Source organism: Chrysochloris asiatica, unplaced genomic scaffold (assembly GCF_000296735.1).
Source record: "Chrysochloris asiatica unplaced genomic scaffold, ChrAsi1.0 scaffold00079, whole genome shotgun sequence".
In the NCBI taxonomy this organism is placed as follows: Eukaryota; Metazoa; Chordata; class Mammalia; order Afrosoricida; family Chrysochloridae; genus Chrysochloris; species Chrysochloris asiatica.
Genome location: NW_006408597.1, coordinates 12856059 through 12882210, shown reverse-complemented (window position 1 = coordinate 12882210; position 26152 = coordinate 12856059). Strand labels below are relative to the sequence as shown.

At 41.1% G+C, this 26152-nt stretch overlaps 1 protein-coding gene across 2 annotated transcripts in view; it reads right to left on the bottom strand.

Annotated features, from left to right (window-relative positions):
* Positions 1-26152, bottom strand: part of SMOC1 (SPARC related modular calcium binding 1) — a 314710-nt gene that overhangs the window by 67438 nt on the left and 221120 nt on the right. For both annotated transcript variants that reach the window (XM_006865589.1, XM_006865590.1), the window contains exons 6-7: positions 25207-25263; positions 23159-23239 (exon numbers count right to left, since the gene is read on the bottom strand). In XM_006865589.1, the coding sequence (XP_006865651.1) occupies positions 23159-23239; positions 25207-25263 (138 nt within the window). The remainder of the gene's footprint in view (positions 1-23158; positions 23240-25206; positions 25264-26152) is intronic.

Here is a 26152-nt window from a genome sequence, read left to right as displayed (position 1 = left end):
TGCATTGCTGGTGGGACTGCAAAATGGTCCAACCTCTCTGGAAAGCAATATGGCGTTTCCTCAGAAGGTGAAAAAAGAAATACCTTATGATCCAGCAATTCCTCTACTTGGTATTTACCCACAAGAAAAACGAGCCACAACACGAGAAGATATGTGCACACCAATGTTCACAGCAGCTCTATTTACAATAGAAAAAAGATGGAGGGAGTCAAATTGCCCATCAACTGAAGAATGGATAAACAAATTGTGGTACATACACACAATGGAATATTATGCTACCTTGAAAAATAACAAGGAAGCTGCATGCCATCAGTTAACAAGGATGAACCTTGAGGGCATTATGTTGAATGAAATTAGTGAGTCACAAAAAGAGAAATACTACATAGGATCACTAATGTAAAATACTAAGAAAAAGAACCCATACTAAAGGGAGGGGGGATTCTTTGATGATGCTGGGATTGTGGTGGTGGGTGAGGGGATGGAGAGGAAGGTGGCGCACAGAGTAGGGATTAGACACGGGATAGTTTGGGTGCTGGGGAGGGGGGCAATATAGAATAATGGAGAGGGAGATGGGAGAACAATTAGGCAAGTCTGAATGGGCTAAGTAGGACAGAAGTAAATAATGATGTATGTACAACCTTGGAAAAACAGGGCTCTGGGATACAGATATTGAGACATGGTTGTTGTGGGGAAAAGGGGGAGTAATGTTGAGACACTTGGCTCTCTTTTGAATTTTGGTTTTCCTTGCATTATAATATAAAATAGACACTGGAGAGGAAGAGAAAGGAATAGCCAGAAACATCACTATAGTAAGCTTGTAAGTCTGTCTTCTGCCTATAACTGATTGGAATACCTAAAAGGGGGCTACAATGTGCCCTGTAAAGGAGGTTTCCTGCAAAGCCTCTGCAATTCATAAGACTATAAGTGGAAGCCTGAACCACATCCAGATCTCCAGAGATGGGAAATTTCCACTTGAAAGGATGAGCACACCAGCCTGGAACAGCTAGAAGAGCAGAAAATACTGCCTAAAAGAAAGACATACAGGAAAAATATAAAACAACAAAGGCAGACTGACTGACTGTTACTACAAGAACAAGCAAGTGGCTTTCCCAGGAAACATGAAGGCAAGTGGTCAGGTACCCTCAGTGCAAACCTCCTTTCAAGACTAAGACTCAATGGGAAATCATGCTCTGATTGGTGACCACGCTCGTCACCGATAAGGGGAAGTGAGGGGAAAACAGGAATGAAGATGCGAGCTAAGCTGTACAATGTTCAATAGTCTTCTGTGGACCCTGGTGAAGACCTGGTTTGCCAGCAGTGTGGCAAGACCTGGGGACTCTGGGCCTAAAGTCAGTGACATAGGCATAGACGACAAGAGTGGAGAGTGAAGCATCCAGCTGATAAGAAGAGAGGGCATATGCCCAGAACACAGATAATATCCACTTGACCTGGCTTCAATGACTGGAGGATCAGAGCTCAACCAGAAGAAAAGAGGGGAAAAAAAAGTAATCTGACACTATTTGATGAACTTGACCTACATATATGGAAGCAGTAGCTCAAAAGAGGGAACAAATCCTTACAGCAAGAATCATTCCCACCTCCTCCACACAAAGAGTAGACAAGAATGAGCAACTTAGACATTGCCTACCCAAAATGGGGGTTGGGGACTACAAAGGCAAGAAGTGACTGGCTTATAAGCTTTCAAGAGGGAACCTAGAGCCAGAGGGCCTGGAGTAGGGTAGAATCTCCAGTGAGTAGTATCCAATCTGTCTAGGCGAGGCTGATGAAATGAAATGCAGTTGGGTCTCTTGTGATATAATAGTGAATAATTGTTATCAAGACTGATTGTGAGGGTTGAAAATGTAAAGGTAGATGTTTTATAGCAAGGAAGGGAGTGATTAGCTTTAAGTCTAGGAGTGGGAGGTCCCTAGGACCATCAACGGAGAAGAGCGGAGAGCGGGACCCTACCCAGAGAAGCAGTGATGTCTGAGATGGAGGCAGAGTCGATGACGTGGAGCGATGGAGCAGCTAGGGACTTTAGATCCAGAGAGGAAGAAGAACTTTGTGCTGAAATTGGGGAAATGTGGGGGACAGGCTTACAGGGTATACCCTTTGTTTGGTTGATGATGTATGGAGGGGATTGTAACCCTGGCAATGAAATTATATGCGATAGAATGAATGTAAAACTAATGTTCTTCCATGTAAACGATCACATAATTCACAATAAAACATTAAAAAAAAAAAAAAAAAGGTAGTGCTAAATGGTCACAGCTGGCCCTGAAATGTTTATCACTAGGAAAAAGTCCTCAATGGGGATTGTGGAGCTGTATATGTAGACTAAAAACGAAATAGGCTGAAAATTAAATCCTGAGTTACATCACAATGACCAACAGGGGCATCTTGAAATTTGTCAGGAAGAAGAGTGAAAAGAGAAGCCCATATCATGATCACATCTACCTGGAGGCAATCAGAAAGCATAAAAAATACCAAAATATACACCCATCTAGTGTTAAGACCAAAGATAAATCCTTAATATGCCCAAAAAACAGAAACAGATGACTATATCAGCACATGTCCAGAAACGAGATAATGTGACTGAGGAAATGAGCTGGAAGTAGACCTACACTCCATACTGGAAGATGGGCAGGCTTTGGATATGCCTGAGAAGGAATTCAGAAAAATGATTATAAAATGTATCAAAATACTATATAATGGAGTTGAGAAAAATAAGGAAGAAGTCAGGAAAGCACTACAGGAACAATCAAATAAGACAGATACAGCATTGGAAACAATTCAAAACCTACAGAAAGAGGTCCAAAAGATTAACAATAGGATATCAGAAATGGACAATACACTGAAAGGGCAAATGAGTAAAACTGAAGAGATAGAAGCCAGAATTAGTGAGCTAGAAGATAAATCTCTCAATACTACTAAGATAGAAGAACAAGCAGAAAAAAGGATAAAAAATCTGAAGAAAGCCTAAGATTCTTGTCGGACAACATGAAGAGAAATAAGTTAAGAATTATCAGCATTCTGGAACAAGAAGAATCAAACAAGTCCACAGAGGAGATAGTTGAAGAGCTTATGGAAGAAAATTTCCCTAACATCCTGAAAAGTGAAAAGATAAGCATTCAAGAAGCTCAACAAACCCCAGGAAGGATAGATCCGAAAAGACAATCACCAAAACATAAAATAATCAAGCTCTCCAAAATCAAAGATAAGGAGACAATCCTGAAAGTAGCTAGGGAAAAGAGAAGTGTAACATACAAAGGCAAACAAATCACATTAATCTCTGATATTTCAACAGAAACCATGCAGGCAAGAAGGCAATGGGGCGATAGATATAAAACCTTGAAAGAAAAAAACCAGCCAACCAAGAATCCTCTACCCAGCAGTCAATCAAATATGATGGTGTAATCAAAACATTCCAGGATAAACAGAAGCTAAGGGATTTTGCCAAAGCCAAGCCTGCTATGAAAAAAAATCCTAAAGAAGTTCGGTGGACGGAGAACCAACAAGAACAGACAACAACCAGAGAATGATGTACATGGCAGCAGCATCCTGAACTCAATCGACAAATGGAAGAGTCAAGAATAGAATAAATTGATAAGAACAGAGGCTCTGGGAGGTCAGTCTATGATCAAAACAATTACAATGTGAAAAAGGTAAACACAGAGGAACAGAGATCCAGGTGGCGGGAAGCTCAGGGAGATTACAGGGTAAAAGAAGCTGTGTTAAATGGAGGAAAGAGTTAATGGAATATAAGTAAACCACAACAGTGGGGCTGGGGTTGGGGGTTTAGTTTGGGTGCTGGGAAGGGCAATCTAAGAAGGGGGTGGAAGAACAAGATAGATAGGGGAACACTGAGCCAGGTTTGCATGGCCTAAGTGGGACAGAGTTAAATAGTGATGCGTACTCAACCTTGGAACAAAAGGGCTCTGGGATACAGGGATCTAGGTATAGCTTGAAGAGGGTAAATAATACTAAGCTGCTTGACTGTCTTATGAATATTGGTTTCCCTTGCCTACTATTGTAAAACATTTGAGTGGGGTAGAAAGGAATGTTAGGAAACGTGATTACAGAAAACTTGTAAACCCGTCTTCAGCTTATAACTGATTGGAATACCTAAAAGGGTTTCTAGAACTTGCCCAGTGAAATAGGACTCTTGCAAAACCTTTGCAGAGAATAGGACCTCAGGTGGAATCCTGAGTCCTGTTCAGAACCTTCTGAGGTGGGACATTCCCAATAGCAAGAACAAGCAGACAAGCCTGGAACAGCTAGAGCAACAGAAGATATATCTTTAAAGAAAGAGCATCAGGAAAAACCCAAAACAAAAATGTCAGCATGACTGGCTACTACAAGAATAAGCAAGCTGTTCACTCAGAAGCCATCAAGAATAAGGCAAGCAATCAAGTTCCTTCAGGACAAACTCCCCTCAAAGTCTGAAACTCAAAGGGAACACATGAACAGGCATGTAAGCTTGCTGGAGACCACATTGGTCTACTGGTGGAAGAAGGGGAAAGGCAGCAATGAAGAAATAGGCTGAGTTCAACCACAGTCCATTGACTCCCATTGACCTGGAGATGTGAGAGTGAAGAGGAAGGGCTGGTTGGTACAAGTGTGATGAGACCTGGCAACACTTGAGCCCATGGACAAGGATATAGCCACAGAAGACTAGAGCTGAGAGTGAAGTATCCAGCTGCTATGAAGTGAGGGGAGATGCACAAGGACACCCAAACTTGCAGACAGTACCCATTTGACCTAGCCTTGATCTCTTGATAATCAGAACTCGACTACAGGAAGATTACAAAAAACAAAACAAAAAAAATTTTTTTGGTAAAGATAACAAGGGTAAATTGCTACAATTCGATGGACCTGACCTATACTCATGGAAGTAGTAACTCTACCATCAAAGAGGAAAGGAGTCTTCACATCAAGTATCAAAGCTATCCCCTCTGTACACAGGGTAGATAAGGACAGGCAACTTAGACACTAGCTAACTAAAATGTTGTTGTTGTTGTTGTTAGGTGCCACTGAGTCAATGATAAAGGCATGATGGACTGCCTTACAAGGTTTCAAGAGGGAGTTTAGTTTAAGAGTATGGGAGGGAAGAAAGAGTCCCCACTGAATAGTTTTCATCTTGTCTAGATGGGTCTGGTAAAAAGAGATGGAGATACGATTCGTATGATTCAATAGTGAGTAACTGTTATCATGACTAATTGCGACTGTCACAACTGTAAAGGTAGAAGTTTTGTAACAAAAACAGGGGAGTGGCTATTCTTACAGTTCAGAAACAGAGGACCCTAGGACCATCCAGGGAGAAGAGCATAAGCAGAATGTGGGACCTTATCCAGAGAAGCAGCAATGCCAGAGACAGAGACAGCAATGGAGTCATGGAGAGGGGGAACAGCTGAGAACTCTAGATTCAAGGGAAGAGAGGTACTAAGAGCTGGTGGCCAGGGGGCAGACTTGCAGAATGTGTCCTTTGGAGGTGTAAATTATTACATATGCCTGAGTGTTGTTGTTTTTTTAAAGCTAAAGTGAAAGAGAGAAATACTGTTAACTAATGGCACATTGAGGGGGTTATAATCATTATAATGAAACAAGGTGTATGATTTATGGAATGTAAAACTGATGATCTGCCCTGTAAACTTTCACTCAATCCACAATAAATATCTTAAAACAAACAAACAAACATCAAATGACCCTTCAATGCATTATGCTAATCTGTTGCACATGACCTCTTTAAAATGTTCAAAAGCAAAGATGTCTTTTTGAGGACAAAGAAGTGCCTGACCCAAGCCATAGTATTTTCAATAGCTTCATATACATGTCAAAGTTGGACAATGAAAAAGGAAGACCACAGAAGAATTGACGTATTTCAGTTATGGTGTAGGAGAAGTATACTGAAGGGATTATGGACTGCCAGAAGAACACACAAATCTGTGTTTAAAGAAGTGCAGCCAGAATACTCCTTAGAAGTCAGGATGGTGTGACTTCCTCTCTCATATTTTGTACATATTAACAGAAGGTATCAAACCCTGGAGAAGCACATCATGCTTGGCAAAGTAGAGGGTCAGCGAAAAAGAGGAAGAGTCCCAATGAGATGGATTGGTAGAGTGGCAGCAGCAATGAGCTCAAGTTTAACAACTGTTGTGAGGATGATTCAGAACTGGATAGTGTTTTGTTTTGTTGTGCATAGGGTCACTATGAGTTAAAACCAACCTGACAGCACCTAATAACAACAACAGCAACCACAGACATTGGCTCACGGAAGCAGCTCACCAGAAGTGGACACTCTCTGTTCTAAAACATTCAATCTCTGCTTAGGAAAATTCAGGAAGAATGGCAAGATTAGAAGCTTTGGCCTGATAACTGTGAGAGTGGGGCCAGAACCATCTGTAAACATTTGGAAACTGTAAACATCAGGGGAGAGGGAATAACCACTAGGGCTGTCCAAGGAGGTGAAGGGACATATGACCACATTTACTTACACACTCATGCACACGCACCCCATATAATCTTAGCACTGGGATGGTACATAGAAGAAGTGAGAACCAAGACACTCCCCACTTGGCAAAGAAAAGTTTAAGTTTCATTCACAATGCTCTAAGAGAAAAGACAAAACAGAAAATTGTCATGTGGAACAAATGAGACCACAATCCAGTTCTTGCTACCTGGAAACACATAGCCCTTTCTACTCCCAATTACACATAGCCCTAAAGTAAAGTAGGACTATCATGGAGGTAGGAGTGGGCATAAAGGGAGACAGGAAAGAGAAAGACTAGGCAGAACCAGACAAATGTACACTGTCTTCAGGCCCAGGACATGGGTTCTTATATATTCAGCCAAGACAGGCACAGAGTGGAAAGCAGCTCTGCCTCATATCTAACCCATGCCTCCTTCATCTCAATTACTTGTCGTAATTAGGAGCAAAGCAGACTAGGGATAACCTAAACCCTCAGCTAATACCCAATCTTGGTTTTAGCTCTGAGTTTATCCTTTTATCCCAGGAACATTTACTTCATCATCTTTTTGTTTTCTTTTTTTTAACAAAAACGACCAACAAACATAAACATTACAAGATTTGAGTTTCAGCTCCTTGGACTGGGTGTTTTTCTGGATTCAGTCTTCCAAGAGAAAAACTTCTGTAGGGAGAAACAAACAGCAAATCAGAAACTCTGGGCAATCCAATACCTAAATATTTTCTGAAAATGCAGGAGGACCAGTATTGTTGAAAACTTTTTTGAGAAAGAGCATGGGAATCTCTCAAGCCTATGTGGACCCAGGTCTCACACACACTGTTACTGAGTGGGTGCTGTGTTCTAGCACTATGTCAGGCATTGAAGAAGTCAGAAAAGTTCTATGAGACATATAAGCAGAATGAATGAGCAACAAGAGGTGACCTCATCCTTGTTCAAGGCCTTCTTCAATCCCTGAAGCTTTCTTTGAGGGTTCAAACCCACAGTGAACTGCCCCTCTGCTGAATTTAAAATTGGGTTCCTATCCTGGACCCCTTAGTTCCTTAACTTAACGACCTTAAGCTCCTTGAAAACAAGGATTCTATCATGTTCTTCCTGGTTCTTTGCCACACTTATCCCTGGCGAGTCATGGAATCTTGGGTATAAGGGATCCATAAAAAGTGTTTACAAGGGTATTGGTAGTTCAATAGTAGTATTATCACTTGTCACATTGGGAGACCCAAGTTTGATTCCTGGCCAGTCCTCTTGTGCACAGCCTCCACCTGTCTATAAGTGGAAGCTTGTGTGTTGCTGTGATGCTGAACAGACTTCACTGGAGCTTCCAGACTAAGACAGACAGTCTAGGAAAAAAGGTCTGGTGATCTACTTCCAAAAAAATCAGCCAGTGAAACCTCCATGGATCATAAAGGTCCAATTTACAATGAATCATGGGGTGGTACAGGACAGGCTTCTTTTGTTCCATTATGTATGGGGTCACCATAAATTGGGAATGCTTGAATCCCTAACAACAACACCGTGTGCCACAAAACCCTGCTCTGGTCTGACACTCCAAAGATGGGGCCGCCCACTGTTAAAAAAGTGCCACACTGTGGAGACAAGACCACAGAAGCTGAAAAAAAGTGTATCTGTCCCTATGACTTTTCCTGGGAAAGAGCCACACTCAACCCTCAGACTACCAAGCATTGGATTTTCTTGGAAAAATCAATAAAACGTTACCCAGCCTGAAAAGGGAGAGGAGCTTATTTATGGTCTATCAAGAAATGAATGATCTCTCTGGGCCAAGAATACTAAGGAAAACACTCACACAATGTCACCTACAATTATACTGAAACCCTTTCAGACACCTCACACCCATCCAGCTCCTTACCAAAAATAAATGAAATGCTGAAAGATAACCCAAAATAACAAACCATGTGTTAAAAAACAACCTTTCTAAATCACAGCATGAAATTCCAGAGGCATAAGAAATCGTGTGGCTCCCATTTGAGTGTTGGCTGGAACAGTGTGTGTGTGTGGTATCGGGATGATTCCAGAACTCCTGGGTGGCTGAGAATTTGGTGGGGTAAGGGGCTGAAGAAGCAAAAGGGGGGAAGGTAGCACAAGGTTTTAAGTAACTAGCTTTACTGTTTATGAAGGCCTAGCACAAGGCCTGGAGATGTAGTGCTCCAGGGACCAGGTTCTGCCAGAGACCAAACTCTTTGGGGATGATTTATGGCACATCACAGAGCAGGCCATTCTTGTTTATTTCATCACATGGGGTCTTAGCACCTAAAGTTTCCAGCCAACTATGTGAATAAGTTATTTTTCTGACCTATGTACTTTGCACGTCTTCACAGGAGGGATTAAGTGATGCTTGTTGTTGTTGTTAAATGCTGTTGAGTCAATGCTAACTCACAGCGACTCTGTATAGGGTTTCCTAGTAGTGGTTGGTGAACCTGAAGCACTGACCTGCGGTTCAAGCTGACATTGCAGTCTAGCACACACCAAAGGATCATTTCTCAAACACCATTTCCAGGGTTGACGCTGTCATCACATTCAATTAATTGAACTGCCATTTGTGCACTGTCAGTTCCCAAATCTTAGCCTTCATGTGTCTCAGAGTCATTGAGGGTCCACCTGAAGAAGAGAGGAACCCACAGAGCCAGAGTGTGGGGCTCTTTTAAGAATAGATAACAGACAACAGGCCCAGAAAAGGGTGATTTCAGAAGATAGGCCCTGCCCAAGGGGCAAGAAAACAAACTGATTTGAAACTGTGTTCAGATGTGTATCTGGTTAGAGGGGGGGTGGGCAGAATAGAAGTAGAATTTTAACAAATTTAAGTTGGTTACTCTTTCCACCGGAATGAGTTCCCCCTTTTTCCTGTGGAATAAGCAGGAACATAAAGTGAAAACAGATATATCATCACCAATCTCTGAAAGCAGAGAATACCAGAAGGATGTTTACCTATGCTTGCTTTATTGACTACACAAAGGCTTTCGATTGTGTGGATCATGACAAGCTATGGACAACATTGTATGAGAGAAGTATGAGTATTCCAGAACACTTAATTGTACGTCTGAGAAATCTGTACCTAGACCAAGAAGCAGTTGTTCCAACAGAGCATGGGAACACTGAATGTTATAAAATTGGGAAAGGTGTGCAACAAGGTTGTGTTCTTTCACCATACTTATTCAATCTGTATGCTGAGCAAATAATACAAGAAGCTGGGTTCTATGAAGAAAAATGTGGCGTCAGGATTGGAGGAAGACTCATTAACAACCTGTGATATGCAGATGATACAACCTTGCTTACTGAAAGTGAAGAGGACTTGAAACATTTACTTATGAAGATCAAAGAGCACAGCCTTCTGTATGGATTACATCCCAATGTCAAGAAAACAAAAATCCTCACCACTGGACCAATAAATCATATTCTTATCAACGGAGAAAAGATTGAAGTTGTCAAGGACTTCATTCTTCTTGGATCAACTATCAGCACTCACGGAAGCAGCAGTCAAGAGATCAGACGACGTATTGCACTGGGAAAATCTGCTGCACAGGAACTTTTTTGAAGTATTGAAGAGCAGAGATGTCATCTTGAGGACTAAGGTGCACCTGACCCAAGCCATGGTATTTTCAAAAACTTCATATGGATGCGAAAGCTGGATAGTGAATAAGGAAGATCGTAGTTGTGTGGTGTTGGAGGAGAATACTGAAAGTGCCATGGACTGCCAAAAGAACCAATAGATCTGTTTTGGAAGAAGTGCAGCCAGAGTGCTCCTTGGAGGCCAGGATGGCTAAGCTTCGTCTCTCATACTTTGGACATATTGTCCGGAGGGACCAGTCGCTGGAGAAGGATGTCATGCTGGGTAAGGTGGAGGGTCAGAGAAAACGAGGAAGACCCCTAACGAGATGGATTGGCCAGGTGGCATCATTGATGGACTCAAGTGTGGCAGCGGTAGTGAGGTTGGCCCAGCATCGGACATTGTTTTGTTCTGTTGTGCATGGGGTCGCTATGAGTCAGTTCCAACTCGATGGCACCTGACAACAACAAAAACAATCTTAACCTGCAAAGAGACTGACCAAGAAAAGAGGTTGCTTTCCAATTCCAGCCCCAGACAGAAAAGTGAGAACAGCTGGATAACTGTTCCCAAATGCCAGAAGGAGCTTAAGGCAGTTGGAGGGAAGATGGAATAGAGGCATCAAAGCATGGTGGTCAAGAACTCGGCTCTGATGACAGATGGATCAGCCTCTACCAGTTATTAGCTCTGTGACCTTGGATGCTTACTTAAGCTCACTAAGCTCCACGTTCCTTACCTGTGAAAGTAAGACATTATAGATTGAATTGTGTCCCAGAAAAAATATGTGTCATAAACCATTACCCCTAAACCTATGGATATAATCCCATTTGGAAACAGGTTTTCCCTGATATGTTAATGAGGACATTATCAGCATAGTATGTGTCTTAAACCAATTACTTTTGAGACACAAAACCATCAGATTAGGCACAGAAACAAGGAAGCACAGCTGGGGGAATATAGATGCTATAATGCATGAAGATTGCCAAGGATCAGAAGCTGAGAGGAGACCAGGACTTCCCTTGGAGCTGATAGACAAAAGGCCTTCCCCTAGAGCCATTGTCCTGAATTTGGACTTCTAACCAACTAAACGGTGAGAAAATAAATGTATGCTCATTAAAGCCATTCACTTGTGGTAATCTCTCTGAGGTGTGGCACTGTAAGATAAACATTAGACTTCTAATTGCAAGGTTTGTTGTTGTTGTTGTTGTTAAGTGCCATCAAGTCAGTTCCAACCCATAGCGGCCCTGTATAAGGTTTCTGAGGAGTGACTGGGGAGCTTGAACCACCGACCTTGCAGTTCAAACGGCTTTGCAGCCTGGCACATTAACCCACAGCATCACACAGGGACAGTGGTTCAAATTCACTGGCTGATCCTTAAAAACCCAACACAGGGTTGCTATATGTTGGCACTGACTCGATAGCACTTAACAACAACAACACCACAAAGCTAATCACTTGAGGTATTTCTGTTATAGCAGTACTAAGAGACTAAGACATAGGGTTAACAGTGTACACCTCATAGAATCATTGTGACAATTAAATGTAATAGTATAGGTAAAGCATATAATGCAGCACCTAGATATTGCATTGTAGGATCAGCACTGGACTGAAAGGTCAGTTTGAACCACAAGGTTGGCAGTTCAGACTCACCAGTCACTTCATGGAAACCCTATACAGGGTCGCTATGAGTCGGAACTGACTTGACAGCATTTTACAACAATAACAATAGACCATAGTAAAGGTTTGGTCAATAGTGACTGTTATTATTATTAATTAGTCAAAACTATCAGTGTCTACACACTGGTGGCATAGGGGTTACATATTGGGCTACTAACTGAAAGGTCAGCAGCTCAAATTTGTCAGCCTGAGGAAGGAAGAGAAGGATTTCTGCTATTGTGAAGAAACCCTACATAGGGTTGCTATAAGTCCAAATTGACTTGACGACAGTGAGTTTGGTTTGGATTTAAGGTGCCAGTGATTTTTGAAAAGATAGAGTAAATATAGCCTCCTTGATCTATCCTTATGAATGACTAATCTTCTCAGCTGGACTGTAGTGGCTGGCCAAGGTCAGGTTATGGGAGTGCTAACTCTCAATGCAGGAGATAAGGGGTACAATCAAGGTAAATTAAAAGATAATACTACAACTAAGAGTCAGCCAGATTTTTATGATAACCATTCAGAATTTGGGAACAATGTTGATGGTAAAATATTCCTCCCCATTAGGGCTAACCACACTCACTGGTGCTCCCTTCGGTCCAACACTGACAGCCAACTGTTTCTTTAGATTTTCCTGGTACCTCTTCCTTTGGTATAGCACCTTAGCACCAAATAGATGTCTTGACACATAACAGTTCTTGATGGGTCTGTGACCCTGAACAAGTCCTTTAACTATTTGTTCCTCCTGCTTTCTCATTTAAAATTAAGAGGTGATACTGGATGACCTCCTACTCTTTCCACTCTAACAGTCCACCATCTTACAGATAGACAAGCTCAGGTCCACTTCCCTAGTCTTAGAGCCAATCCAGCTCAGTCAATGGAACTTAGGCCTCCAGGCAGGTGTAGAGCCAAGGGCCATACTGCTCTTGCTTCCAAGTTCTTCTTTCTGATGTTCCACAGCTCTGTTGGATGGCCTGCACATCACACCCAAACTGCCCTGTTTCAGAGGGCTCATCACCACAGCAAAACCAATGCCCAGCCCATACCTCTCTTGCTGGCTGAGAACAGCAACTCTAAGGAATGTTTGCAAGAGGTCCTGTAAATAAGACAAGTTGAAGTGGACACTGGAATTAAGTATCATCGTGAGGAGGTGTAAGAGAAAATGACAAATCAACCAACCATTCAAAATAGCTTCTCTCTACAGAACCAAAAATGGTAATTCATGGATCATCAGGGTCTGCAGTGGAGACCACATTCTGTCCTACACAGACAAGGGAGCTGAGTTCCAACAAAGCGAAGGAGAACAAGATGTAAATTCTACAAAGGATATTTCTTCTATGATGGATTGTCTCAATATAGCATGTGGGCGCTTTAAAAGAACTTTTCCCCCAAACATCACTGACTCACATTCACTCAGATTTTAGAAAAGGTCCCATCTCGACTGACTCATGCTGTTCGCTGAGCTAATACAAACCTCGCACACATACAAAAATAAGATGATGCCTCACAGTATTTTTATAATGATGAGTACTGAGAAGTGATAAGCTGCCTGTCCTTGTTTTCAGGAACTTTGTAGCCTGACAGGCTTTGTACTTTAAAGATCAAGAGCTAAGAAATTAAAATTCAGCAAAAAAAAAAAAAAAAAAAAAGATATAGAATACAGGCAAAAGGGAATATAGAAGAGATGTTTTAAAATGTGCCATAGTAAAGTATCAGAACGTCACTCCTTACTCCCCACCCAAAGTCTAATATTGCATACATGAGTGTGTTTATAAGTTGTATACCCTGAGTACTTCCAAAGTCACTTTATAAATAAACACAGAGTGAGAACACTCAGACCAAGTAGACCAAGTTGACTTTCAGAAAATTGGAATGAACCAGTTACAATACTTCAGTGGTATACTTGATTTCTGTTTTTTTTAGCAACATAGGCCTAGAAAAAAATATTGGGACACATAGTCTTGCTATCAAATAACAAACTCATCTAGCTCAACAAAACCTTTGCTGGTCTAGCAAATTCCAGAGGCCGAATCATACAGTTACATCCCCTCCACCACTACCACCCCTCTGTCATTCAAGCAGATGATGTGGGATATAGGAATAGATCAACCAGGAAGGCTAATTAAAGCAAGGTAAAAATGGGCTATTGCACTAGGCTCTTTGGTTCCTCCAATCATATTTACAGCTCCTCTCAGCAAAGAGAAAATTTGACAAAGAACAAGGCCTTTGTTGCTATGGAGAAAGCCATCAGGGTGACCACCCATTTCTATCCTCAATTCTCTTCTCATTGGCCATGATTAACCATGGCACCTGCATAAGACAGACAGGCAGACACCCAGAAGACCAGTCATAGAAATAGACATAAGGGTTTGTTTTCATATCGATATTTTAAACACACACAAGCCCAGACCCATCCTTCACTGCTAATGTTAGTGGATTATTCATTCTTCCTTCCAATCGTGTCATGTGCATGGTTCCAGGTGTCTAGTTTCCCTGAGGGCTGTTTATTTTTCCAGGCATCAGGTCATTACATCATCTGCAGTTTCTAGGCAGGCCAAGAGTGCTGCTTTGGGAATCAAGAGACTCAGTCAGGAGGTGCTGCACCCTCAATGACCCCAAATCCCAATGCAGTAGCTACCTGAAACAGGAACTTGCCAGATGAGGAAGGATCCAAATGCAGACAAGGGGTCCTAAGCAGGCCTGGAAGAGTAATACTTGGACACTGGCAGGTAAGGATTCTGTGAAAAGCTTACTTGGGCAAATAAACACTCTCTCATGAGCAAGGAGGCAGGACGTGGGGTAGGAGACATCATTTTCATGATAAAATTTAATAAGAAATGCATTTCCACTTGTGTGCATGATAGTGGTTCTGCCTATAATGGAGTAGTTGCTTAGGGACTGCTCTATTCATTGGTGACAGTTAAAGAGGCAAAGGTGGAAAGGGATGACCCTTCTGGATTGAACTTACAGGGCCTGGTTTTACAGCTTTCTTGAAGTCTCTGGTCAAATCATAATAGAAGTTAACTAGAAAAGAATTATAAAGGAAAGAAGGAGATGGAGAAAAAGGAAGGGAAGTCAAATCAGTCAACGAAAGGCTACAAGAGTTAATTCAACCACCCTAGGGTGGAGGAAAAAAGGCTTTTGGACTTGGGAGTATTTGAAAAGAATCAACATTCCTGAGATCACCTTCCCTGAGAGATAATGTTTATCCACAAAAGAAAACACAGAATTTTGTCACACAGAAAACAAAACAAAACAAAAAGACTTTCAGAAATCACAGGTCTAGAAATGTCTCCTAAGTAATAAATTCAGAAGTCCAAAGGAGTTCTGGTGTGATGCTGTAGGACCAGCACTGGACAACTAACTGCAGGATCAGCAGTTCAAACCCATCCGTCACTCCTTGGAAACTGTATACAGGGTCACTATGAGTTGGGGAACCAACTTGATGGCACTTAATGACAACTTTGGGAGTCTTGATGTGACACTGGACTGCTAACTGAAAGGTTAGTGTTTCATACCCACCAGCTGCTCTTTGGGAACCCTGTACAGGGTCACTATGAGTTGGAACTGACTCATAGGCACTGGACAACAACTTGACAAAAAGGTGATAAAACAGATTAGAAGAAGCCAAATTCTTGTCATTTACTTAATCTCTTTGCTTTCTACTTTCTTTTTCTAGAAAATGTAATGACTTCTAAAAAAATTCACTCTAGGAATGTGAAAAAATGTCTTGATGGTTAGTCTCTGATACAAAATGCTCAGCAAGAATACCTATATCCTTAGAAATGTAGAACAGAGTCTCTGACCAGCACTCAACTAAAAGAAGATTCTGCTCTCAAGCTCTAGGGTGTTAACTGAGCAAGTACACACCATCTGCCAGAACGCCAAAGCATTCTTCCATCTAACCAGGTGCACTGAAGGAGAGAATCAAAGGGAAGAACACCAAAAAGACAAGTCTGTCAATGCTGAATTTGCCACATAGTCAAAGGCAAGCCTTAGTATGGTGAACACATGACAAAACCTTAAAAACAAGGACAAGACCCTCCTGGAGGAGAAAGGGAGACAGGATAAGTCTGCAGGCATATGTGTCATGCTATTGCAAAACTTCAGCTGCCCAGTGGAACTTTTCCAACATCAACAGTCCCCAGGCCAGAAAACAAACCTGGCATCACAGGGTCTGAGTGTGAAAGAAGGATGTTTGGGGTGTAAAAGAAACTGGGATGGCCTTTTAGTCTCATTAAGAGAGACCTGAGAAGGAGAACTCTCACCCATTAGGGCTTCTCAGAATCCACTTCAACCTTTGCAGAGATGTAGCCTGAAGCTCACTGGGGTCCAGATCTCTCATCAAACTCTAATGGGAAATCATCCCAGGTGCTTGACACAGAAGGTTCCTCTAACCTGCAGCAGAGTCAGCTTCACGGACCTGAGTTAGCATTAAAATACGTGATTTCTTATTAAAGCAAAGGAGATTACATGTGAAAAGTGCCAGTACATTCCTTAAAGATATCCCATCAGGAGGAGCCATTGTCTTTTCAATCATTTAAGGTGCACGTGACATTTTACATGCATTGTTGAATCCTCACAAAAAGTATGCAAGATACCAATAATAATATGGGAAGTTAAATAACTTTCTTAAGGTCACCCAGCCTTTTAGTAGGAAGCTAGGTCAATCAGTTTGTCTGATACCCAAACCTATGATTTAGCTATTACATGGTATATCTCTCTATATCCAAAAGATTCCCTATCCTCCTGTCTATGAAAGCCAAACCTCAGGCTGCTTCTTTGGCTACTCATTTACAAAGTGTACATCAGAACAGGGCATTAAAGTTTGGCAAAATACTGCGTTCAAGTGAAAAGATAAAGAACTATGTACACTGCCTAAAGAGTTCCTGTATTGGTGCAGATTTGCCTGGAAACATCTCAGGAGGCGCAGCTCCTGCTTCTGCTTAGTCTATAAGTTTCTGTTTTTAGCTGCTGTGGAGTTGCCCCTGACTCACAGGGATGCAATGCCCTATGGAATAAGACACTGTCCAGTCCTGCACTAGCCCCACAATCAACTTCAGATTGCATTGTTGTGGTGTGTTGGGTTGGGTGGAGGTGGAAGACTGTCTTGCTAAGGTCTGTTAGCTCTCTCATAGACTAGGTTTTTTTCTGGCCAGATATTTTAGGCTTTGCAGACTAGATGGTCGCTATCATAACTATTTGACTCTACTACTGTAGTGGGAAAGCATTCGTAGAAGACACGTAATTGAATGGGCATAGTCATATCCCAATAAGGCTTTATTTGCAAAAGCAGGTGACTGGCCAGATTCTAAGCCATGATCTGCTAACCCCTGTTATATGCTTTTGTGGCACTGTGTCCTTACACAGAGCCACCAAGAAGATTAATAGGTCAGAATTATTGGTAGATACTAATAAAAGAAAACCCTAATTCATAAGTAAATTCCTAAGGTTCCAATATCTGACCATTATCCCTGGTCTCAGTTTCTCTAAGGAATCCTCCAGCTCTCTCCTAACTAAAATGTCATATACAATAACTTTACAAACATGACTAGAACCAACAAGGGCAGAATACAGTATCTGGGTCACTCCAACTAAAGGAAGGTGGATGTACCTGCCTGGAAACCATTTCTCAATATGACCCTATGCTCATCCTATTAGAACCAATATAAAGGAAGTGGGAAGGAAAAGCAGAACTTAAGTGGAAACGCAGATCATCAAGTGACTTGACATCACCTGTCTACTATACTCAGAGAACACTGTTCAAAAAGACAGGCATTTTATTGCCAAGAATATTTGTTTTTCTCTAATTCCACCACTTACTAACTGTGCAACCCAGGACACACTATTTCCTCACTGTAAGCCTTGTTTTCTTTATCTGTAAGAAGGGGTCACTAAAACTACTCATCTCAGAGGGTTATCCACCACTCACTTGCTCACTTGTCAGACTTTGTGGTGGCTTGTGTGTTATGATGCTGCAAGTTATGCCACCAGCATTAATAGCAGCATGGTCACCCATGGTGGACAGGAGTTTCCAGACTAAAACTTGGAAGAAGGAGAGGTGAGCTACTTCTGAATCGTTAGCCACTGAAAACCTTATGAATAGTAGCAGAGCATGGTCTCTTCAGCTTCTGCTTCCTGGTTTCTTAATCTTCAGAAGAGGTCAGTCTGGTCTCTGTTCTGCTCGAATAAGTGTCACAAAACTCTTCAGTTCTACTGATAAGTGTCCAGAGATACCTCACTCCACCACAAAGGCTCCTGCATGATGGTGTTCAGTTCTCTTACTCTGTGAGTTGGCTTCCATGCTGCGTTGTGTCTATCTCCTGGTTCTGCTATTGCAATTTCTCTGCTACTGCTTCTCGCCATTTTATTGTCTCTATTGTTACAGTTCTCTCCTCACTTCCTTCTGAACCCTCATCAAAATTGTCTTCGACATCATAATTCCACCATAAGTCTTTTGTAGTCAATCTAGCCTTTCACTATTAGGTAACTTAGTACTGTCCCAGCACCTGCTTATTATTCAGTTCTAAAATGACTTCCACATTTTAGCTCTTATTAGAGCAGCATCTCACTCTTGGTACCAAATTCTATCTTTGTTATCTAGTGCTGCTATAACTAAAATACCTCATGTGGATGTCTTTAATAACCACAAGTTTCTTCTCTCACAGTTTAAGGGGCTAGAAGTCTGAATTCAGACCAACATCACTAGAGAAAGGTCCTTGCCCCCATTCAGCAGCTGTAGGCCCAGTATTCCTTGGAGTTCTCAGTGTCATGGCATCAATCTTTCTCTGGATCTAGGACCTCCACAGTGCATGGAACCCAGGTCCAAAGGGCACAATCTACTTATTTCTTGTCTATCTTGATGGCAGTAGGTCCCACCTTCTCTGCTCACTTCTCTCTCCTTTTATATCTAAAAAGACATTTGCTCAAGATACAATCTAATCATATAGATTGCATCTGACTTCATTAGCATCTTAGAAGTGAGGATTTACAATACACTGGATAATTAAATTAGATCAGGGTTGATCACATGAGATCATTTCATGGGTTAATTGTATTATCTTAATCTCATCATAGAGGTGATAACTACATCTTAACTGCTAAATCACTTAGAAAGCTGACCCAGTCAAGTTGACACAAAACCTTAACTATCACAACAGAAATATATCTGTGGAGAGAGGTGATTGAAAAAATTCAATATTATTACCCAAAACAAGTTCAGGCTGAAACAGAAGAAAGTTAAAATAAGTTCACAAGAACCAAAATATGACCTTGAGTATATTCTACCTGAATTTAGAGACCATCTCAAGAATAGATTGATACATTAAACACTAATGACTGAAGACCAGAGAAGTTGTGGAATGACATCCATGAATAGGTAATTTAAAAGTCAGGAAAGAAAGAAAAGACTAAAATGGATGTCAGAAGAGACTCTGAAACTTGCTCTCCAGTGTAGAGATACTAAAGCTATGAAAAGAAATGAGGACTTAAAGAGCTGAAAAGAAAATTTCAAAGGGCAGCTCGAGAAGACAGTCAAATAGTATAATGAAATGTGCAAAGACCTGAAAGGAAAGAACACATTCAGTATTTCTCAAACTGAAAGAACTGATGGAAAAATTCAATGCTTGGGTTTAATATTTAAAGATTCTATACACAAAATATTGGATGAAACATCAGAAGAAGTTGGAGGGAATACACAGAGTTCACTGCACCTAAAAGAACTGGCCAATGTTCAACCATTTCAAGAGGTACCACAGGATTAAGAACAGATGATATTGAGGAAAGAGGTCCAAGCTGCACTACAGGCATGAGCAAAAACAAGTCTCCAGTAACTGATGGACTACAAATTGAAATGCATCAACAAACTGATACAGCACTGGAGGTGTTCACTTAAATATGCCAAGATTGAAAGAAATCCATATTTGTACCCATTCCAAATAAAGATCCACATGTGACTCAATACAAAGTGGAAAATATTGAATATCATTTATATCACATGCAAGTACATTTTTGCTAAAATTAAAAACAAACAAACAAAAAAACTATTGCAGCAGTACATCCACAGGCAGCTGCCTGAAATTCAATCTGGATTAAGAAGAGAATATTACTGCTGGCATCAGATGGATCTTGGTTGAAAGCAGAGAATACCAGAAAGACATTTACTTCTGTTTTACTGACTATGCAAAGGCATTTGACAGTATGGACAAACTATGGATAACATTGCCAAGATTGGGTATTCCAGAATACTTCATTATGCTCATGAGGAACCCGTACATAGACCAAGAGGGCAGAACATTGGGATAATGAATGCCTTAAACTCAGGAAAGTTGTGTCAGGGTTACTTGCTTCCACCATACTTATTCAATCTGTATGCTGAGTAAATAGTCTAAAAAACTGGACTATATGAGGAAAAACATGGCATCAAGACTGGAGGAAGACTCAGGAACAACCAACAATACGCAGATGACACAACCTTGCTTTCTGGAAGTGAAAAGAACTTAAAATACTGGTGAAGATCAAAGACTGAATACAGCCTTCAATATAGACTGCACAACAATGTAAAGAAAACAAATATCTTCAATTGGACCAGTAAATAGCATCATGATAAACAGAGACCATTGAAGACTTCATTTTGCTTGCATTCCCAATTAGCACTCAAGGAAGGAGCAGTCAGGAAATCCAATGGTGTATTATTTTAGGCAAATCTGCTGCAAAAGATAAAGTGTTAAAGAGCAAAGATGTCAGTTTGTTGGTATACCTGACCCAAGCCCTGGTATTATCAATCATTTCATATGTGTGTGAAAATTGAACACTTTATAAGGGAAACCTTAGAATAATAGGTGCATTCAAATTATAGTGTTGGAGAAGAATATTGTAAATACCATAGGCTATCTAAAGAATTAACAAATCTGTCTTGGAAGAAGTACAGCCAGAAAATTGTTTAAAAGTGGTATGGTGAGACTTCATCTCTTGAACTTGGGACATGTTGTCAGGAGGGACCAATCCCTGGAGAAGTGCATCATGCTTGGTAAAGTGGAGGGTCAGTGAAAAAGAGGAAGACCCCCCCCCCAACGAGATGAACTGATATGATGGTAGCAACAATGGGCTCAAACATAACAATAATTGTGAGGAAGATGCAGGACTGGACAGTGCTTCTTTCTGTTGTCCATAGGGTCACTAAGAGAACCAACTCGATGGCACCTAAGAACAGCAACATAGGGTTATGGTAAAGCGGCAATGATATAACATATGTAAAGTGCTATGAGACCTGATACAGACTAGCTATTATGACAGTGATAATTCTTATTTTATTTCTGCTGCTGCTATTGCTGCTGATGATGATAATGATGATTTCTCTATCTTTCCACAAAGTACTCAACCACATTGGGCTATAATGTTTCTGTAATAAAGGGCTATCAATACAGCCCTTGCCTTCACACAATGTATAACCTAGATGGAGAAATAAGGCACTGTATTAGATGAAAAAGAAAATCAATGAAGCAATTGCTAAATGCCAACTGAGGCAAAAGGTACTTCAGAATTTCAGAGAAAGACTGTACTCACCTCTACCAGAGAATAAGAATTAACCTATTCACTGCAGACTTGCAGACCTTCCATTAGCTCAAGGAATGGGGAGGCCATCTCTAGATCTCATGCCCAGCACCAGTGCTATAGATACCAAAACTAGTTCTCTTTGACTTACCAAGTTTTCCTTTCAGTGAGGAGAGTATGCAGGGGTAGGGGGAGAGAGGTCTTACGAGGCACCCTATTCAATTAATGATATTGCTTATGGTGACAACCATAAATTCTTTCCTAATTGAGAATTCTCATTATAAGCAGTATAATTAATACTCCCATTACTTCTATCAATAATTATGACAATAATCAATATACAAATTTATCATTTATGAAGTATTTACAATTTATCACTTAGCCAGGCATTGATTTAGTGCCATACAGACATGAACTCAATTAACTTTTAACTGCAGTTCCATTTACAGGTGAGAACTAAGGTTTAGGGAGATTATTTGACTTGATTAGGGTAACTCACTAACTGTGGGAGCCAGGATGTGAATCCAGCTTTTGCTGATTCTAAAGCCTGTGCTTTACCCACTGCACTGTGTGGTCAGAGGGTCCAGCACAAGAGTTCATGTGGTCGCTTTCCCACCTAATTATCCCATTTGTTGTTAAGTGTCATCAATTGGTTCTGACTCACTGCAACCCTACATAGGGTTTCCATGGAGCAGCTGGTGAAGTTTGAACTGCTGACCCTGTGGTTCAACCCAACCTTGTGATTCAGTGCTTATCCTATAGTGCCACTCCAGCATCACCCCATACCTCCAGCTTTTATCAAACAGAGAACCAAAACACATTGAAAGTCACTGACCAGCAGCTCAAACCACAGGAAAAAAAAAAAAAAAAAAATCAACAGATGCTAAATGGAGTCACTTCTTGGTCTCCAGAGTGATTTATTTTGAGTACTCTAGTTCCCACACTGACACCTTTAGGATGGTATTAGCACACAGATAAATTCACAAAGTGGACCAATTAAAGCATAATCAGTAGTAAATAATCTTGCAAATTCAACTATTGTTTTAAAGGGTTTTATCTTTTGTTATAACCCTTGTTACCTACAAGGAAAAGATATGACTACATTCAACAACTAGGTATGATTATACAAAGTAACATTTCTCACGATAAAGTCTTAGGCTGAAAGAAGGATGATCCTAATAGAGATACAGATTAGGTTCGTTAATATATCTTCCTGTCAATGGACATTAATTTTGTTTTGTTTTTTTGTCGATGATAAATGAACTATAAATATAAACAAATTTGATTACCCTTCAAAAATTATCACATTTCTACAATTAGTTCAGTTAGTGCCAAAATCTGACCACTCACAACCAACCCAGCCAATTCTGACTCATAGTGATTCCATGAGCGTCAGAATAGAACTGTGCTCCACAGAGTTTTCGATGACTGATTTTTCAGTAGACAGCCATATCTTCCTTCTAAGGTGCTTCTGGGTGGACTTGAACCTCCAACTTTTTGGCTACAGATTCTCCAAAAAGCAGACCAGAAAAAACTTGAGTAAACAGTTATTTAGAACCTTTGAAGCACATAGAAGAAAATCTCTTTACATCTTAAGTCCAATTGCTCTATGCCATTCTTTCTTCTTTTAAATTCTTCTTTGATATTTGCATCTCACATTAAAATATTAAAAACATAGTCAAAACTGTTTGTTAACATAAAATATCAACTAACTGCTCACAAAATATGATCCCTGAGATAACAGTCGAAGAAAATTAAAATTTGAAGGGATTAGCTCATACAATCTTCTCATTTTGCAACTGTAGAAATTGAGAAGCGACACATAAGTGATTTGTCCAAGCTCACATAGTGGTGAACCCTGGAGCAATCCTAAAGCAACCATGGATGTACTTCAAGGAAGATTATTTACCTGAATTTCTTATATTGGTGCTGTTAATTTTGGAGTCCTTGATTACCAAGTGCTTAATCCAGAGAGTCGGAGCTGTGATTTCTGAAGAGAAAAAGATAGAGAAAATAAAGTTTGGGCAGAGAGGATGTGAGTTGGAATGTAAACCCCACCTTCTCTCCCCACACCCCAGGCTTTTTATAGCTTTTATAAAAGCCTGAGACATCTAAATTCTGAGGCTTCAGCTTCCTCCCTCACTATATACCCACCTTGTCCCAACAACATTTCCCCTCCTTACAATGGAAGCTCCTCTCCCCAGCAGCTCATCGGAGCCAATGAGGGCTTCCTGGGCCAGGAGGCTGAGTGGTCAGACTCCGGAGGCACTGAGCCACTCCATCCAGGAATAAAAATATTATCCCAGGAGGTGAGGAACACTGGCCAAGCCAAGTCCCTCTCAGCTCCTTCCCTGGGAGAAGATTTAAAGGGGATAAATCAACAAATGAGAGCCAAACAAACCACAGAGACCATTTTAGAGGAAACGTCTGAGTCACAGTAGATTTCAGCTTACTGAGACTGCCCCACAAGAGAAAGTAATAGAACTAATCTGTTCTTCAATTCCCTTTCTAATGACTCCTTATGAACAAAGGCTGAAGGTTTCCATCCAGAGGGCTCCAGAGAGCCTCCAGGTGTTTCCCAATAGACAGATGGTGTGGGAATCCTGGGTTACCCTGAACACATTGTCGAGTCACAAGATCTTCAATGGGAGTGCTGGGAAGGTCCTCACCTGACCCTCACATGAATCCCAAGGCTCCAGACATGCCAAGGATCCAGAACCTTTGGGAATCATGGAAACAAAATACCTGAATGTGAACATGCCACATTTAAATCCTTCTTCCAGAGCTGAGCCCATGTTAGGTGCATCCCTAGCCACAGTGTCAACCAGTGGCAAAATCCCTTTTAGTTCCTCTGTCTTACTGTTGATCTCATGACCCAGGCCTGAATATACTCAGCTGAGAGCTGTTAAACTTTTCCTGCACTGGGAACTGAACCTCATTCTCAGACTTTCTAGAAACTATGCTATGCTAAGCTTCCTTCTCCTCTTCAAAGGAGCCTGGCATACTCAACAAAGAAAATACACTGTAAAGCCTCAGCAGTTCAAATCACAGTTTCTGTCTACTCCCCATATCTTCCTGGATTTGAACAGACAGATACGATTTTGCCACCAAACCACTTCTCCTCTCTTCACCTAGAATATCACCTTTCCCAAAGTCTTGACTCAACTCTCCAGGTTCCTATAACCTAGCCTAACCAGTCCCATGAGCCAATCCCTTTCTTTGTACTTTCCTAACTCTACCTCATACCAGTCCCCTTTCCTCCTTCACTCATGCTAGTTGCTCTGCCTGGAACACCATGACTCCTACTGTCCACTTTCAAGATCCAGTGGCAGTACCATTTCTTTACACAATCTGGTCCCAGATCATTCTGACATCCTTCTTCCATAAATGTCTATTACACTAAAAATTGAAACCACATAGTTTAACCCATGAAGTTTTCTAATAGTTATACCTGTCTTGAAAGCAAAGGCTTGTGTTTCTTCTACTTCTCTGTCATCCCCCACACAATATAAGGTACAGACTAGGCACTTGTAAATGCTGGCTTATTTACTGCAGGGACTGTTGGCCAACTTTCTCAGTCATGATTCCTTGATCTTGAAAACTCAAAGAATTTGTCTAGGCTGTTATTGTTGGACATCAGGAGATGCCTGGGAAGGAAAGGTAGGCCTTTCAGAAGTGGAGAGTGTATTAGTTTCTTGGAGGATTTAGGAACTAATACATTCTCCACTTCCAGAATGGTCCTTTGTTCTTCTCAAACTTCCTGCCTATCTCCTGATGCCCAACAATAGCATAGCCCAGACAGATCTTTAAATATATATGTTTAAAACAACCCAATTTAAATGGCAAAAGTTGGAATTAAAAGAGAAAAAAAAAAAAAAAAAGGTTGAAACAAAGGAAAGGCTTTCCCCACATCTGAAATGGGCAAGAGAATGAGTCAGCAGTAACACAAGAGCTTACCATCTCCATCAAACACTGGTTGAGTCTCCATTGTGGGTGTCGGTTTAGATCCGTCATCTGAATTAAGAGTTAGAAAGAATCGAAAAGAGACTACCATTATTGAGGTAAATACTATCTACTCTCCAGCACTGTTGAATGGTTGGGGTTTGCACATGGCCCGGCCAAGTCTCAATGAAGAAACCAAAGAGAAAGAAAGAAGGAAAGAATGAGAAGAATAGGAGACACACAGAGAGACAGTAACAGGGCAACACATCCAGGTGTATACTTGTCATCCTAGGGCAGGGACTCTTTCTCATGAAACTGAGTAAGATAGATGAGTCTGTCATCTTTTCTCTCTCCCCAAAGGAAAGGTAGGGGCAACTCTGCGTTTGACGAAGCATGATAGGGAAAGGATGGCACACCTTGTGGTATCTACTTAATGGTATTTCCAGACCCTTTCTGCCCTCCTGTGAATGGTACCAGCTCTGAACCTTTCCCACTGGTTTAAGATCTTGTAGATAACCAAAAGACTTTTACACTATTCCTTTGAAAAATCATAATTATTTCTCCACACTCATCAAAGGGGGATGAAAAGGAAAGAAGGAATATTTTCTCTCCAGCTGCAGTGCAGTGAATTACTTAATATAGCCCTTCTAGCCATTGCCTTTACGACTCTCACACAATGATTGAGTTGTTGTTGTTGTTAGGTGCCATCAAGTCGGTATCAACTCACAGTGACCTTATACACAGCAGAATGAAACACTGCCCAATCCTGGGCCAACCTCACTACTGTTGCCATACTTGAGTCCATAGATGCTGCCACTTGGCCAATCAATCTCGCTGGGGGTCTTCCTCTTTTTCTCTGACTCTCCACCTTACCAAACATGATATCCTTCTCCAGCGACTGGTCCCTCCTGACAATATGTCTGAAGTATGAGAGACGAAGTTTGGTCATCCTGGTCTCCAA